The 17086-nt window shown below is 39.0% G+C and overlaps 1 protein-coding gene across 6 annotated transcripts in view; it reads left to right on the top strand.

The window, feature by feature from the left end:
* Positions 1-17086, top strand: part of SLC25A26 (solute carrier family 25 member 26) — a 112984-nt gene that overhangs the window by 27745 nt on the left and 68153 nt on the right. For all 6 annotated transcript variants that reach the window (XM_045514419.2, XM_045514422.2, XM_045514418.2 and 3 more), the window contains 2 exons: positions 5082-5186; positions 6321-6368. In XM_045514419.2, the coding sequence (XP_045370375.1) occupies positions 5082-5186; positions 6321-6368 (153 nt within the window). The remainder of the gene's footprint in view (positions 1-5081; positions 5187-6320; positions 6369-17086) is intronic.

The raw sequence follows: 17086 nt of genomic DNA, 5'->3' as shown, positions 1-17086 counted from the left end.
ATGCTCTGAAGAACAGATTTGCCACGAGACCCACAGATGACACTACCTTTATTTCCTTTCATAGAACTGCGATGCTCTAACATGTTTTTGTTCCTGTGCAGTGAAGTACTCTGGTGCTCAGATTCAAATCTAAAAGATCAGAGTTAATAGAAAACCAAACAGAAGGCTGTGGAGTTGCTGAAGGAAATACTGGCATTACTTTGTGGCCTCTCTCTCAGGCCAAAATCGCCACACCGTGGAAGTCAGGGAGCCGTGCTGGGTGCTTTGTACCTCTTCTGTTAGATTGTTCTTCATCTGAGAACCTTTTCAGAATTTCTTCTCTGCTGCTGCATTTTTAAGAAATAAAAACATAATGTAAGAACATGGAGGGTTATGAAGCATGAAGTTCCATAAATATTTATGCCAAGCCACAAAAGTGGACAGTTCTTACTTTCTTGACATATTGGGGTCATATTTCACTCTTGACCTCTTGAATTGAAAAATACTAGGAGTTAGGGTACCCTTTTCTTTCTTTTCTCTTTTCTTTCTTATTTATTTGTTTTCATTTCCTTAATGAGTTTTGGATGCTGGGAGCTGCCTGGTTAGGTTCATGTAAGTTTCAGTGAACTTTATTTTCTATCCTGGTTTATAAGTATGAATTTAAAAGTTAGCACTCTTAATAAAAATCACATAACTTATACCCAATTTTAGGCTATAGTTGTAAGGCGTTTAATCTGGTGTGTGTGTGTGTTACTGTCGCTAAATTAAAACTAAATGTTGTTTCTGTCAAGGCTAGTAAGTAGGATTGCATCTAAAAGCCTATTTCAAATTAGCCCTTTCATTTTCTCTCTCTGTTAAAATCTTTAGTCCATAACAAATGTTTTTGCCCTTTGAAATTATGTTAAAAAAACTTAATAATACATGTTCATTGTAGAGAATTTAGAAGATGTAGGTGGGCAGAAAAGGAGAAGCATCACCTGTAATCTCACTCTATTCTAGTCTTTATGTAACTATACAGATAGTCTATTCAGTTCAAAGAAAAAGATACATTTTTAAAAATCTGAAGTATCGGTAAGGTATTTCTGTGGAAATGTTTAATTTTTGGCATTTCCCTTCCTCTTGGGTAGTTTTATTTACTTGCTACGTAAAACAATACAAAAAATAGTAGATACACTTTTTTCAATTAAAATTAAATGAAGCAGTGGGGGGAAAAAACTCCACCCTCCCCCCCGGTGATTCCAGCTTAGTAACATTGATGCATGTTTTCTTTTTGCCCTCACAGTGTTTATGTTCAGTAGAAGAGAAAGTCCTATGTTGAGAAAACTGCGAGGGGGTAGGTATAGCTCAGTGTTGGAGTGCGTGCTTAGCGTGCGCAAGGTCCTTTGTTCGATCTCCAGTACCTCCATTAAAAAAAACAAAAAACAATAGAGATAAAAAAGGAAAAAAATTTGGGGGGAAGGGATAGCTCGGTGGTGGAGCATGTGCTTAGCACGCACAGGTCTTGGGTTCAATCTCATGTACTTCCATTTAAATAAATGAATTAATGAATAAATAAACCTAATTACCTCTCACCCGCCCCAAAAAAACTATATGGTATAAGTTAGTAAAAAATTTCCAGTGAAACGGTCTATTTTGGGAAATAAGAATAATGAAGAAATAGTTTATTTGGAGAATAGAGGATCTTCTGAGGTAAAAAAAAAAAAAAGAGAGAAGGTATGATTGAAGAAAAGGATTTCAGAAGTCAAAACCTAAGAGCACTCACAGACGTAGTAAACAATCTTACGGTTACTGGTGGAAAGGGGGTGGGAAGGGATAAATTTGGGAGTCTGAGATTTGCAGATGTTAACCACTACATATAAAAATAGATAAACAGATTTCTTCTGTATAGCACCGGAAACTGTATTCAATATCTTGTGATGACCTTTAATGAAAAACAATATGAAAATGAATATATGTATGTATATGCATGACTGGGACATTATGCTGTTCACCAGAAATCGACACATTGTAACTAACTATACTTCCAATTAAAAAACAAAACAAAACAAAACAAAACCCTAAAAGGATTCCGTAAAGGTTTGTGGTCCAAGTCAAATAAGGAAAACTAGACCCAGGAAGGTGGTAGGAAGGCTTGAGAGTTCACTTCCGCAGGCGAGGCCAGAGCCTAGGTCTGGAGACCCTCACGCAGACCCCTGCTCCTCCCCTCCTGGGGTGCCGTGCACGAAAAGCCCAGTTTAGATGCAGGATGGTACCCCATGCTGAGGAGCTGCTCAGGCAAAGGGTAGTGGAGGCATGTGCTAGGCTCCTGGCTCTCTCATTCTTATAGCCTCTGGGGTCTTCATGTGTTATCCCATTTCTTTCCTAGATTGTCAGCCTCTGCCTTTCTCTTCACTTTCCCCCATCCTACGTGCAGATACTTAATATCTTAAATAAAATGAGACAGAGAACTGCCGTTAGCTATGAGCCCATCTCTGCTGAGTCTCCGCCAGCTTCCTGTGGTAGTTGTCTGCACTTGCCCATCTCCATCTCTGAATCACTAATGAGTTCACCGTAATGGGTCTCCTGGCCCAGCCCTCCACTGAAACCGTTCTTGTGAACTCCACTAACCCTCAAGTGTGCGCTGGTTCAGACCTTTGATCCACTGCTCTGCAAGTCCCTATCTGAGACTTCTGGTCCCCTCAAGTATCAAGTAGCAGTCTTAGTTGAAACTGATCTTGCCTAACATGTGGGGGGAAAAGATTGTTTTTTTGGAAAGTTGGGAGTTACTGTTAAATTGCTTTCCTCCTTCTCCCTTGATGGGGTTTGGGTGGCAGCATCCCTGATCCTCTGCTAAATGTGCATATTCTCAGCTTCCTACTAAGGGGTGGCCATGTCACATAATGCTGACCAGGGGGCACACCCGCTGGGGGTCATCTGAAACAAAGGAGGCCTGTTCTAGCCTCGAGCCAGTTGTGTGCCGAGGTTGTGCTGGAGGTTGTGTGAGCCGAGCTACTCCTGAGGCAGCACAAGCCTGTGGATGAAAAGCCAACATGCCAGCAGTAGCCCCGGGGGAAGGGAAAGAGAAATAAACTTTTACTGGAACATGGTCACACCATTCATTTACCTGTCATCTGTGACTGCTTTTGTGTTCCCACAGTGTACTTGAACTGTTACGACAGAGACCATGTGGCTGGCAAAGTCTGAAATATTTACTCTTTGATCTTCTACATAAATAATTTGCTGATTTGTACCTTAGAGCTTCTTAATGTTGGAGAGACAGATCCTTACATAATATACAAATTGAGCAGTAATCTCAAATTAGGAGTTAGGAGAATACAGATTAAAAAAGACAAAAGTCTGAGTTTGTGGACCCTGTTGGATGGGATGGTTTTGTTAAATATCTTGTTCTTTCCATTTAGCTGCATGTGTCATTGAAGAGAGATTGTTCACATTTTTTACTGTGCCTCAAATGTGCTTATTTATGTATGAAATAGGTGTATTTTTTAAAGTTTTAAAGTTGATCTCAATCATTTGCAAAACACTGAACACTGGAGTCAGGTGTGTGAATTGCAAGTTGAAGAAAAAGATTGTATCTTTGGCAGGCTGCTTAGCATGGGGAGGTGTAAATATAGGACTTCCCTTCAAACAGTTTAAAGTATCAGTTTTATGTCTCCCTCCCTGTTCCCTGCAGCCATGTATTGTGGAAACTATTTGTATGTTTCTCCCGCCTTTTGTCCTTCAGTGGGCAGAGTCCCTTCTAGTTTGACCAGTTCTTTATTGTTACCATCTTTATTGTTACTGTTGCTGAAGGTAAGTAGGTTGGTGAAGGCAGAGTCTTGGCATTGTGAGTTCAAGGTGGTATATGATTGACCCATCACCAAGGGAGTTGTTAAAGTTATCTGTTGACTGGTCAGATGTGAGTATGGACCAGTCAGGACCTGTGTCAACTCAGATGCTGGAACAGGGTCCGAGAGTTACTCTTTAGCTGTTGGGTGATGGGGAGTTTGGGGGTGTAGGGGTTGGGAGCTGGTTGAGGCTGGGGATGGGGTGGAATGGAAGGTTCGGGGTGACCAGCTGATTTTCAGGGTTTTTTTTTTTAACATTTTTTATTGATTTATAATAATTTTACAATGTTGTGTCAAATTCCAGTGTAGAGCACAATTTTTCAGTTATACATGAACATACATATATTCATTGTCACATTTTTTTCTCTGTTAGCTACCATAGGATCTTGTATATATTTCCCTGTGCTATACAGTATAATCTTGTTTATCTATTCTACATTTTGAAATCCCAGTCTATCCTTTCTACTCCCCATCCCCTTGGCAACCACAAGTTTGTATTCTACGTCTATGAGTCTGTTTCTGTTTTGTATTTATGTTTTGTTTGTTTGTTTTTTTAGATTCCACATATGAGCAATCTCATATGGTATTTTTCTTTCTCTTTCTGGCTTACTTCACTTAGAATGATATTCTCCAGGAACATCCATGTTGCTGCAAATGGCATTACGTTGTCGGTTTTTATGGCTGAGTAGTATTCCATTGTATAAATATACCACCTCTTCTTTATCCAGTCACCTGTTGATGGACATTTAGGCTGTTTCCATGTCTTGGCTATTGTAAATAGTGCTGCTATGAACATTGGGGTGCAGGTGTCATTTTGGAGTAAGGTTCCTTCTGGATTTATGCCCAGTGATTTTCAGTTTTGCCTCTACGTGTTTATGTGTTTCTCCAGTAAAGCAAACAAAGACCCTTTTATTTCACTCCTTGATCATACTGTTTGAAATGGCTGTCATGTGAGCAGCCGGATGCTGTCCTAGGTGCTAGGAGCTCAGAATGAGTAAATGTGCTTCTTCCCATCATGGGGCTTGTGGACCAGTGTGCCTGGGGCACTGAAGCAGGAGGATCCTCACGAGACAAGGGAGGCAAAGTTCTGGGCTGATAACACAGTGCATGTTCAGTAACGCTCTAAGTGTTGTAGGTTAAAAAAAAAACCTTTTGATGTCTTGCATTGAGCCTATACATTATGCTTTTTTTTAACTATAATTTTTGCTTAGAAAAAAATGTTCATTTTCATAGGAGTTACTTCTTTTTCTAAGATATAATTAAATTGATGTGTTGCAGGTTGCCTGCCTGATTCGAGTCCCTTCTGAAGTGGTTAAGCAGAGGGCACAGGTATCTGCTTCTTCAGGAACATTTCACATTTTCTCTAACATCTTATGTCAAGAGGTGAGAATATGTTTTTAAGCTCTCTTTTTTATTTATTGAGAATGGTTTTATGACAGCTACTGTGAACACCACGGAACTCCAGAACCCTTAGAAGAGACCTTAGCTAAATTTAGTGTTCAGTTACAGCAACTTTTTATGCTAAGATTATCTTTGCCTTCCCATTTTTTCAAATTTTTAGTTTGATTTTTTATTTTTCCTTTTTTCTAAACACACATGTGAGTGCCACTACTAAATACGTGTCCTGTGTTGCAGTCGTCCTGCAGTTCTTTTAGAGTCAGATATGGAATAAATAGTGAATATATAAAGTGAATAAAGCTCCTGTACTAAAATAGCACTACAGAACTTGAGGAGCCATGGAAGAGACCTGTGGTAGTGGACTGAGTTGTGACCAGTGTCGTAATGCTTATATAAAAATGTAATTTCTCTTGTACTGGTTAATGTTAAGCTGTGGGTCAGAAGTCATTCTTGCTGGCCATGTGACTAGGGACCACGTACCTGCTTTTCTTTATAGTTCATACAGAAGCCTTTTTTTTAAAAAATGGAAATCAATCACATGGAAATTTCAGTGAGTCTAAGTTTTACAAAAGTTATTCTTAATGATCCTTCCGTCACCTAGGTGAGGAGAACATTAAATATTTAATCTTATGAATGAGATCAATCCAGTAAAAGTCCCTGTTGAATCATGTGTATTTAATTAAATAGATCGGGCTTGTTCAGAGGTATCGATCACTACTGCGAGGTTATTCGTGAATTTGTGATGCCTTATGATTACAACCGTGGAATCTGTTTTTATATGAAAAGATAATTGGCATTTTCTGTGCATTTGGTTTTAGAAATATGTTTATCTAAATCTGCTCAAGTATTCTTTTCAAGAGAAGAAATGTTGAAAGCAAATAAAGCTTAACTAATATTAGTCAGCTTTATTATGAGAGATGGTCCCATTTTCACAGGAGGTGGCTTGAGCTTTATATGCCTTAGGCCAGTTCAGAACCTTTGACCGGTTACAGAACTGTGGCAATTATGAGTGTTTTAGAACTGAAACTTTAGAAAAGGTGAATCTGCTTTATGCAGAATGTCATTCAGAAGTCTTTACTGTTCTAACTTTCTGAGCTCTTGGCCTTTGGTGTGTTTCAGGGCATACAAGGACTGTACAGAGGCTACAAAAGCACTGTTTTAAGAGAGGTAAGGAACTTACTTTCCAGTACTTACGTGTCAAAGAATGATATGCTTCATTCAGGAAATGTATTTGGAGAAACTGGTTTAAAAGAATTACAGAGGGAAATTATGATCGCTTTGTAAAACATTGTTTCATCTTATCTCGGCTCTGACATCTAATGAATGGGTAGCTTGGGTCTGGCCAGAGAGCAGTCCCAGGGGTCAGAGCGTTCCATCCTATAGCTTCATTGTCACCGGGGGTGGCTACATGTCTGTGATAGCTGAAATATTAAGAAGTAACTACTAAGGGTAAATATTGAGTTAATTACCGTATACACAGAATTCATGAAGAATTGGCAATGAAAGAAGCACTCTAGCGGACAAGCGTCTCAATAGTCTGTTTTTATGTGAAAAATCAAGCCATTAGCTCTTGTCTTCCTAATAGCAAAGTATGATGCCCTGGAAAGTTGAGTCTGGCCTGGAGTGCTGGCCCTCCTGTGACATGCAGTATGTGTGCCCCAGAGCAAGCTGTCCACCTCTCTGGGCCTTCCAACCCTGAAACTCTAGGATTCAGTATGTGATCAGTGTCTTCTTTTTTTGGTTGAAAAAGCAAAGTGATTGTATTACTGCAGGAAGCATGTTTTAATTTTTGCCTCATGTGGAAGAGGCTATTTTGAAGTTCGAAAGTTGATTTTTAGATACTTGAAATATGAGAGAAATCTTGATTTGGGACGTAAGATTTTTTTTTATGAGTTTAAATGCTAGGTTTTTTTTGTTTTTTTAGTTTTTTGAGATATAATTGACAGATAAAATTGTGATATATTTGAAGTGTACAGTGTGATGATTTGATGTAGGTATATACACTGTGAAAAGGATTAGGATGTGATTTTCTGTTAAAATACAGAAGAGAGTCTGCATTCCTCTGCTCTCAATCTTTGTTTTGTCTGGAGTTCCCTTAGGTGCCAAAATGTTTTCATTTATAAAAATGTTTTTAATTTAAATAATGATTGTGATAATCAGCAGAATGTTGAGATTCTTCAGAATCCTAATTTTATTCCCAGGAAGTCTTTTTGTTTGTTTTTACTCTAGATTAGTCTTCCTTATGAACCACCAGCACGGTTACGTGTTATTTTGAAGCTTTGATTTCCACAAAGTAGTAACCTTTAGTGTAGTGTGGTGTAGTTGATGTATATCTTTGAAAAACTTTTTTGAAGGCAGACTGAATGTTTCAAAATTAGTTATTTGTGTGAAGATGACTTCTGCCTTTCAAAAATATCACCCGCACTGTATCTTCATTCTGTACTTGTTTTTTGACTCACTAAACATGTGTTATTTACTCGGATTTCACCTGGGTGCAGGATGGGGGGGGGCAGTGAGCCTTTTTATTTTTCTGAGAGATACTGAATAAATGAATATATTCACATGCCAGGGAATACTGGTTGTGCATACAAACAAATAGATAAAACACATGCTTACAACTGCATTCTGTTCTTTTGAAAATCTGTTTTGACATATGTCACACTAGTAATTAATTTCTGGGCTGCAATTCTTGTAGAAAGTGTGACCCTACTGAGATGACTTTGTTTACTCAAAATGGCAGTGCTTTGTTGGAAATTTAATTGGGGTCTTCTGCATTATGCATTTTCATAAAAGATCCTTCAGAACTGATTTTGGTTGAAATATTGCTTTTGTACAGATTCTCTGATAGAGTGAGAGAAGGATTATTGCTGAATAAAACATAGCTTCTTTTCAAAATGAGTAAAATAAAAAGTGATGTATCTGCTTTAAACAAAATTTTTGCATTATAAATAGTTTTGCTTCTTACATCGTTCTGACACCAGTATCTAATCTTTTTGCCAAGAGCTTGTTTGATTGTTTCAATAAGAAAATACATTGAAGCCTTAGTGAGAATCACCAGGAAACCTACACATTTATTCTGTGTACAATTTTTCCTTCAAAATAGCTTTATCTCCCTAGCAGTAGTCCATTAGAATGAGATTGAAGTTTGAATCCATGCATTATAAAATAGATTATGTGTGTTCTTTAGATTTTGTGAATGCTGTCACATTTTTTCTCTGTATTTGATGTTTGTGGAGATTGCGTGCTTATCCCTGTGTTCTCCTAAATTACTTTAGTTACTGTGAATTTGAGATGGAGTCTAAGCAAGGTCAACAGATTACACTATTTACCTTACACTTTCAGTGTTCATTTTCCTCATGATCTAGACCGAATGAGATGTGGCCAAACGTTGTGGTCCAGTGCTGTTATTTCAGTAAGATGGAAATGGGGAGCAGAATCCCAGCTGCTTTCATAGCCAGCCTCATTTCAGAGAGTTGGTTGTCCCAAAAGTTCTATGGAGACCAGCCTCATGATGTTGGGATGTGAATCAGGACTTTCTAAAGCAAAAGAAAGCAGAGAAAGACAAGTTGTCCCCCCCCCCCCCAAAAAAAGTTAAGCCCATCAAGTGCATTTTACCCACAAATTCTACTTGACTGTTGTTTTAAGAGTGCCTGCTGTGTGTTGGGCACCACACAGAACATTTCTGCCCTGAAGGATTCACGTTCTGGGGGGCAGTCCAGGAGGGGAGTAGGCACACCGCAGTGCGGTGTGCTAGGCCTGCAGTGATTCGCGTGTGCGAGATGCAGCTGGGGCTCCGAGGAAGCAGTGCTGCAGCGGTATTCGGACTTCACTGCGTTAAAAAAAATTAGTCTGGGCTTAATACTTGAAGGAGTGGCGATTAGAACTAGTCAAGGAGACAGGCACATGTAGCAACACAAGAAAAGGCCCAGGGCTGTGAGAGAACACGTGTTGTGTGTACCTTGCTTATGGAAGCAGAACTGGGGATTTCACGCCCAGGGAAGAGTCAGGAGTGATTCCCCTTTACCTCAGGCCTGCTGAGGGCGCTTCAAGGAAGCACTCAACTGAGTGGGGCATTTGCCGAGAGGAAAGGTTGACCCTCTCAACCCAGCTGGATATTTGTCAGGGCACTGGAGTCGATCCCATAGGAAAAGCCCTTGGAAAAGCCTGACTTATGTCCACTGGAGTTTGGAGGACAGATGACTGGTTTCTAACTCTCACCTGCATGAATCTGACAGTCAGGTGCTGGTTGGAGAGGCCTCAGTGGCAGGATGTTGCCGTTTTGGTAGTGAGGGTCTCCTGGCTTCTTTTTGGTGGATGAGAGTAGCCACTGCGGAGGTTTGAAATAGGTGGTGGCAATCTCCCCCTCTCACCCCACTTTTGCTCCCAGGCCTTCAGTAAAGCAAGTCTCTCAACAAATTCTGTTACACATGCATTCAAAATCAAGCACGCAGGCAGGCCAAAACAGGCCATTCATCCTGTTGATAGGTTCATTGAAGCTTTCAGTCTGTCCCTTTAGGTGCAAAATTCCCCACTCTGATTACAAAGTTCACTCGCAGGTAGATGTGGCAGCTTTCCAAACTTAGTTTCCTTTATTGTCTGTTTCAGTAAGAGTTTCCCCATATCTAGTCTCTGGGAACATGAACATGTAGGAATCAAGCCTTAAGGATCGTCCTTCAAAGTCTCCCAGCTCTGTCGTCTACCCACTCAGTGCCTTTTCCCCAAAAGTCTTTGTGTTATAGGAGTCTCTTGAGTGTTTTTCCAGAGCTTCCCTATCCTAGGTGTTCTGCATCTTGTCTCTTTAACCAAAATATTTTAGAGATCATTTCATATCACTGTATAAGGAGCATGCTTGCTTTTTTATGATTGTATAGGACTCCACTGTGCAAACGAATCATTGTACCACAGTTCCCTCATTGGTGGGCATGACAGATGCGCTATAGTAATACTGTTCCTGTGTTGTTTCGGACATGGTTGAGGATGTTCATAGATTACATGCTGAAAAGTAGAATTTCCTGGTTTAGGGTGTCGAGGAGTTTATAATTTTGATGCACATCAACACATTGTCCATCACGGAAGTACCAGTCGAGCCTTTTGCCCACAATGTGGGGGATCCTTGTTTTCCTGTGCCTCATCCACTGCAATCTCAGAGGTGATAAATGATCTCACTGTAGTTGTTATTTTAAGTGAGCCTGGGCACATGAACATATATCTGGGAACAATTTTATTCCTTTACTGAGAACTGATGACTTGAATCGTATTGAAGTTATTGTGAGAATTGAACGAAGAGATCCAATGTGAATAGCTTTCCACAGACCCTGTCGCACGTGTGTGTCCAAAATATGGTAACTGTAACGGGTGGTATTCTTGGTAACAGAAGGGGCTTCTGACAGGAAGTGACATCCCAGTGTGGAATGCCACTGCCACTTACCAGCTGCCTGCTCTTGGCAAGTTACTTAAAAGTTACTTAACGTCTTTGAGCTCATGTTTGCCCCTCTGCGCTGGAAACTTCGCGTAGATGGTTCTTGTGGTCTCTGGAAGGAGGTGTTACAGCTGTGTGGTCTGCTGGGAGACTCAGGTGAAGAAGCCTGCTTCCAGGCTCTCAGGTCAAGGGATGCAACCTTGTGGAACGTGTGAATGCCACTTCAGGAGGATGAATAACAATAGTTGTGTTTGGACTGGAGGCCAGCTAACCTTTAGGATTTAAAAAGTTTCTCAGCTAACAGTTGGAGACTGTTTTATCCAAATGTCTTGTGGAATGGAATTGTTTATTCAGTTAACAAATTGCAACTTGCATCTGATTTTCTGTTCGCTGGCTACTTCTGTAGGAAAAACAACATATTGGTTATAATAATGTACAGTTACCTTAGTTGATGGTTGAATTGATCAAAATTATTAATGTAAACTGGTTGGAAAGTTATTATGATTATTCCTTTTTGGGTCAGATTGGTAATTTACTGGAATTTTTTTTCTCTGAATAAGATTACCCACTTAGAAGAAGGCTTTCTGATTAAGATTGCAACACTTGAATGTTTTCTGTTGAAAATTGTTTTCAAGCAACTATAGCTAGAACTTCTATTACTTATTTACTGTTCTTAAGTCTGTGCTTTTAAGGCTTTCATGATAGTCAGAAAACGATGAGAATTTTCCTCCTTTATCAGTGTTGCATGTCTGTGTGTGTGTGTGTGTGTGTATGAAACGGTTTTCTTGGCTTTATCTCTTCCTTTCTTTTTTGGTCTGTCTTTACATTTTGCCTGGCTACATGTAATTATGCTTTGTCTTTCCAGACAGCATATATATTCCCCTTGAAGACAGGGATTAGATTTTTACCACTTTGTAAGAGGTGGAGGCTCTGGTTTAACACCTTCCACAAAGTCAGCACTCAGTAAATATTTGTTTTTTTCATTCCTTAAAGTTTGATTATTTTTTGTTCAGGTGCTGTGGACACTGTGACCATCTCCGAATGCTGAGGGGGCTCTAAGGCGACTTGGACGTTTGCGGGGTGGTGGCTCAGCCTTTTGTTAGACTGTATTATAGGTGATGAAATACCAAAGAGCATACTCTTTTCTAAGATCTCAATCTTGTTAAACCTTGAAAAACTAGTTTTGATAAGCCTTAGTTTCTTTCAAAAAGTAATTCACTTTTTTCCCCACATCTTAGTAATTCACAGTAAGCGGTAAAAAGTGATGATAAATCTTTCCAAACTTTTAATGTGAAATTGCTTTTCAGTTAAAATCCAATGCAAACACATTGAACCTTGTTTTAATCCTACATAATTCATTTTATTAACTATGACCAAATAGAACATCTGTTAAAATTCCATAATGTTAACTTCATGGGAAAAGAAAAAAATCCGTTTGCTCTTGGCTTCTGTCCATTGTTTTATTGTTCAGGCTTTCCGTAAATGCGTAATGAGACATTCTTATTAATGGGAATATTAAACAAATGAAAATGAATTACTGCCTTTAATCACAAGCGGTTTATAAAATGAGTCACCTAATTGCATTTACATTATTATAACTTTACGGTAGAGATGGTCTATGAAGAATGAGCAATAGTTCATTCTTTAATCCTAGAGCGTAAGATTATTACTTCTCAAATATGGGATGTTAGCCTACAGTTTTTCATCGTCTCTTAAATAAACAAACATTTTTAGAAGGAACAGTTTAGTAAAATTAATGTAGAAAAATTGCTTCAGCCCTTTGGTACATATTTTCACATGTTTTGTTTACATGAAACCAGCTGCTATTTACTCTCCTCATTCTGTGGGTAAGTTTCACTCGCAGTGTGCAGCGTGGGGAGGCTGCACACTTCCGTTGTTGCACGTTGGCCGTGCTGTCCTGAGGGGATGCCACTTCCTGTGGGTAGGGCTCACTGGGAAGTGCGCGCAGTAGCATGCGCCTTCAGTGTGAACATACGGGAAAGCTATTGGATAAAGGTGGAAATAAATTAGCTCTTAATTCTTCTTTTTAAATGTGAGCCTCATAAACCAAAATACTGAAGTAGCTTTGTCTGTGGTGTTCCTTTTGCTTTTCATCTCGTGTGAAGGATCCTTTTCCTTCATCTTTGTGTGTTAGTTTAGATGGCATTTAGGCTGCAAAATACAGAAAATCTGACTACAGTGGCTGCAGTAAATAAGGTTTTTCTTAAACAAAAAATGTTTTTCTCATTCTGTAACAAGAAATCTGGAGATGGTCACTCTGAGGCTGGTGTCCCAGTTACATAAAGGCATTGAGGCTCCAGGCTTTTTCATCCTGCTTGACAAACCTCAATACTCGGGCTCATTTACTCATGGTTACAAAATGGCTGCTGCACTTTTAGGCATCGTGGCCCCTTTCCAAGCATGAAGAAGTGGGAAGGGCAGGAGGCATTACCTGTCACTCTGTTTAGCTGGGAAACAAAAGCTTCCTTGGGCCAGGTGTCTTCAGTCTCAGTTGCGCAGGACTTGGCAAGTTGAATGTGTGTGTAGCTTTGTAGTGTGATCGGTAGATGCATGCAGAGAGGGGGCTGGGACACTGAGTCACCACCCTACAAAGCCTGCTGTTTTCTGTCTATTCCAGTCCTTCTAGTTTAAGCTCAGTTTTTTATGCATCTCTGACTTCAGCACCATAGTTGGGGACCCTGTTGTTCACATCCAGGGCACCTGTCTGGACTGCAATTTTTGGACATGTAATTCTACTCTATAAATTGTGATGTCTGTCTACTCTTATTCTTTTTCTGTCACCTTTGTTCTTTCGGGCACCAGTGCGGAACCTCTTTCTAAAAATCATTTGTCTCTTTATAATTATTATTCTGAAAACAGGAAATTACTTCAAAGTTACTTATTTTTTATAGTTTTGAATATGAAGTTAAGATCTCATATACCTGTCTTGATAGTCATATATACATACTTTTCTTTAAAAACACGTAAATCGCAATTGAAATAATAGCTAATACTTGCAAGTCTTTACAGTGCTTGTCACTGCGCTGAGTTCTTAGCATGCTTTATTTCATATAATCCTCATAGTAACCCAAAACGCAACCCCTGCTTTTTAGAAACTGAGGCTTAGTGAGGCTGTGGTTCGTCCCGAGTCTCGCATCCAGTAAGGGAGAAGATCGAGGACTTGAGAGCCCATGATATTAACCCCTGAGGTGAGCTGTATATTTTGCATTTTATATGCAGACAGATTTTTCTGGGGAGGAAAATAAATATTTAAAATTGATAGTCCATATTTATATCTTTCTTATCTTTAAACCTTTAAGTAGACAAAATGAGAAAATAAGTTCTCAACAACTAGAAGCCCACATGGCATTAAAAGAAAAGTTGATCAGAGGATGTAAACAGAGAATTGGCTTTGATAGTGATATTCATGGAGAATAGTGTCTTAAAGAGCATATTATTCTGCATGTTTGCGTAATTTGTTCTTAGCATTCAGGTGTTAGTTCACATGTCCCTTCTCTCAGGGGCCTGCTGTGACCATTCGGCCTAAAATACACCTGCCCAAATCCCCAACACTCGCTTGGTACTCTAGCAGGTACCATTATCTGAAATTATCTTCATTTCTCGTTTGTAAACTTGCTTCCTGCCTTCCTCCCCTGCTAGAATATCTGTGCTTTGAGGTCAAGTGCCTCCTGCATGTTTTCTTTCCTTCCGTTAATCCGACACCTAGGAGAGTCCTTGATATTCAGCATAGTCAGAAAATATTTAATGAACAAACCTATGACTTAATCACACTTTACGGAAGTAGACTGGTTTTAAGTACTTAGATATTTAAATTCTCCAACAGATGCTCAGGCTAAGATGCGTTTGGCCAGAATTACGGAGTTCTCAGTTCCGAGGCAAGTTTGTGTTTTCTGCCATCTAAACTTTCTGCCCTAACAGCGAGCTTAATTTTCCCCTTGTCTTTTCTCATCACATTCCTGGTATTCTTGTGTCCTCCACAAATAGCCCTTATTTTAATTTGGTCATTTCTTGTTAAGGGCTGCTCCTATGAATATTTTATGTATGTGAAGCACTTTCTGAAATGACATATGAAAATAGCAAACAACTTATTCATGAAGAGAATCTTTTATCAGATATGTGCAAATTATGTACAGTGAACACTGTGGGTAAAAATTACTCTTGAGAGTCTTAGGATTGTATATTATCTTGTTGTCTGACCAAACACTGTCTTATAAGGGATATTAATGAAGAAACTATATGTATTTAGAAAACCAAATATGAAGGTAAAATCTAGAATTTTTTATCAAGGATTGTGGTTGCAGGGAGTCATTTAAAAGAACTGTTGAAAATGTTAACCTGTGGGTTCTACAATCTGGAGCTAGATTTCCCTGGGATCACACAGTGATAATAGTTAACAGTTTGAATTCGGATCATGTACTTCACTTGTGTTTTTCTAATCTTCAAATAAAACCATAAGATACTAGCCCTTCCCCCCCCCCCCCTTTTTTTTCTTTTTAATTGAAAGAAAACCAGGAGGCTGAGGCGTGGAAAGGTTAAGCAGTACAGCCAGTATGTGGCAGGTCTGGAAGCTGAGGCCCAGCCTGTGTGATTCCAAAGCCTGTGTTTCTGGTTACACTTCCTGCTAATGTTTTGCAGATAAACTCACAGTTCATTGCTCTCCGCATTTTTCAGTAAATCATAGGAAAATAAAGTGGTAGTATCTGAGATGTGGACCAAATCTGTTAACTTGAGGTGGAGCACAATTTCTGAATGTTAGAGTATTCTACAAGATGGAAGTGGAGCTGTGTGTACAGGCAGAACACAATGAATTGTGCTCCTGAATTAGGCACTGAAACTGATTTCAACATCTTTCCTCTAGCCTTCGTTCGTTAAGGTTGCTTAAAGATACTTTGATTTTAGCCTTCTGTCCTCTTTTCTTCGCTGGGCTGTGTTCGGAGAAACAGCCCGAAAGATGGGAAGAAGTCAATAATACTTGGCATTGAGATGGTTTTGTTAATTGGCAAAATAATTGATAAATAATTTATTGACTAGTGGAGAAGCAGAAAAATAGTGTGAGGGAGGTTATTTCTTTGCCTTGGTGAAAATACTTTTTAATTGAATTTGTCAGTGCAAAAGTTGTGTTATAGAAATGTACACTAGAGGGCGCGCAATGCCTGTGTTTTAAATACTGGTGACAAACTTCAGTACCTGATCCTCAAAAGCTCTTGAATTGATTGCTTGGCACCTTTTAAAAAGTGTTTTGAATTAAAAAACTAAATTCCAAGATCAATAAATAGTGCTTTCCAATCCAAGATTCTTGAATAATATTATCTTATAATCCCACAAATACTTCATTATGTATCTCTAAAATATAGGAACCAATAAGTATTATTTAACTTACTGAAAATGAGTATCACAGTCTTAAAGTATTTCCCCTCAAGCAATTTTTCATTTACAAAGGGAAAAATAGTAATTTTACGCTTAGAAGAACTGGCAGATGCTACTTTGTTCAAGTGATGAAGGTTAACATTACCAGTAATGAGGTGTATGATGTCATACACTGCCAATATGATGCACAGTATAGCTTCTTTGTTCTTCTTGCCAAAAAATACATAATCTCAACTTGATCATGAGAAAATATCTGGCAGACCCAAACTGAGGGACATTGTACAAAGCTGTGGAAGTCATGAAAAATCGAGATGAAGAGAATTGTCACATATAGGAGAAGATTAAGGAGGCGCTACAAGCAAACACAGGGAGGGATCCTGGTTTGAATCTTGGAAGAGAAAAAGGGTATTGGGGGGAAAACTGGGGAAATCCAAATACGGCCTATGATTTAGCTGTTAGTATTACAGTGGTATTACAGCTGTCAGTGGTACAGCGGTAGGGTTTTGTTGTTGTTGTTTTGCTTTTTTGGAGGAGAGGGGGATTAGGTTTCTTTCTTCCTTCCTTCCCTCCTTCATTTAATGGAGGTACCAAGGACTGAACCCAGGACCTCGTGCATGCTATGCAGACACTCTACCACTGAGCTATACCCCTCTGCCCCCCCCCCCCGCCACTGCTGATAGTTAGTTTTGATCATCATACTCTGGTGATTTAATTTCTGGACATTAGGGAAGCTAGGTGTAGGATATATGTGAACTCCCTATATTATTTTAGCAACTTGTATGAAAGTCTGTAAATTTTTTTTATAATAAAAAGCTGAAAAAAATGCCATATTTGGGCATTGTATGAAATACTTTTATTTTTAAAATGACCTCTTAATATAATGAAAATGTAAATTTACCACTTAATTAAAAAATTTTTTAATCAAAGTAATAACTAGCAATGATTCAAAAAATATAGATGATTTTTATGATGAAAAGCATGTCTCCTGCCCTGTCCCTCTCCATCCTGGTCCCACTTTCTAGAGGTAACCGCTTTTAGCTGTTTCCTTTTTTATTTCTCCTTATTACATCCATATTTC

The sequence above is a fragment of the Camelus bactrianus genome, chromosome 17, assembly GCF_048773025.1.
Source record: "Camelus bactrianus isolate YW-2024 breed Bactrian camel chromosome 17, ASM4877302v1, whole genome shotgun sequence".
NCBI classification, from domain to species: domain Eukaryota; kingdom Metazoa; phylum Chordata; class Mammalia; order Artiodactyla; family Camelidae; genus Camelus; species Camelus bactrianus.
The sequence above is the reverse complement of the archived record's forward strand: the minus strand, read 5'-3'. Positions and strand labels throughout refer to the sequence as shown.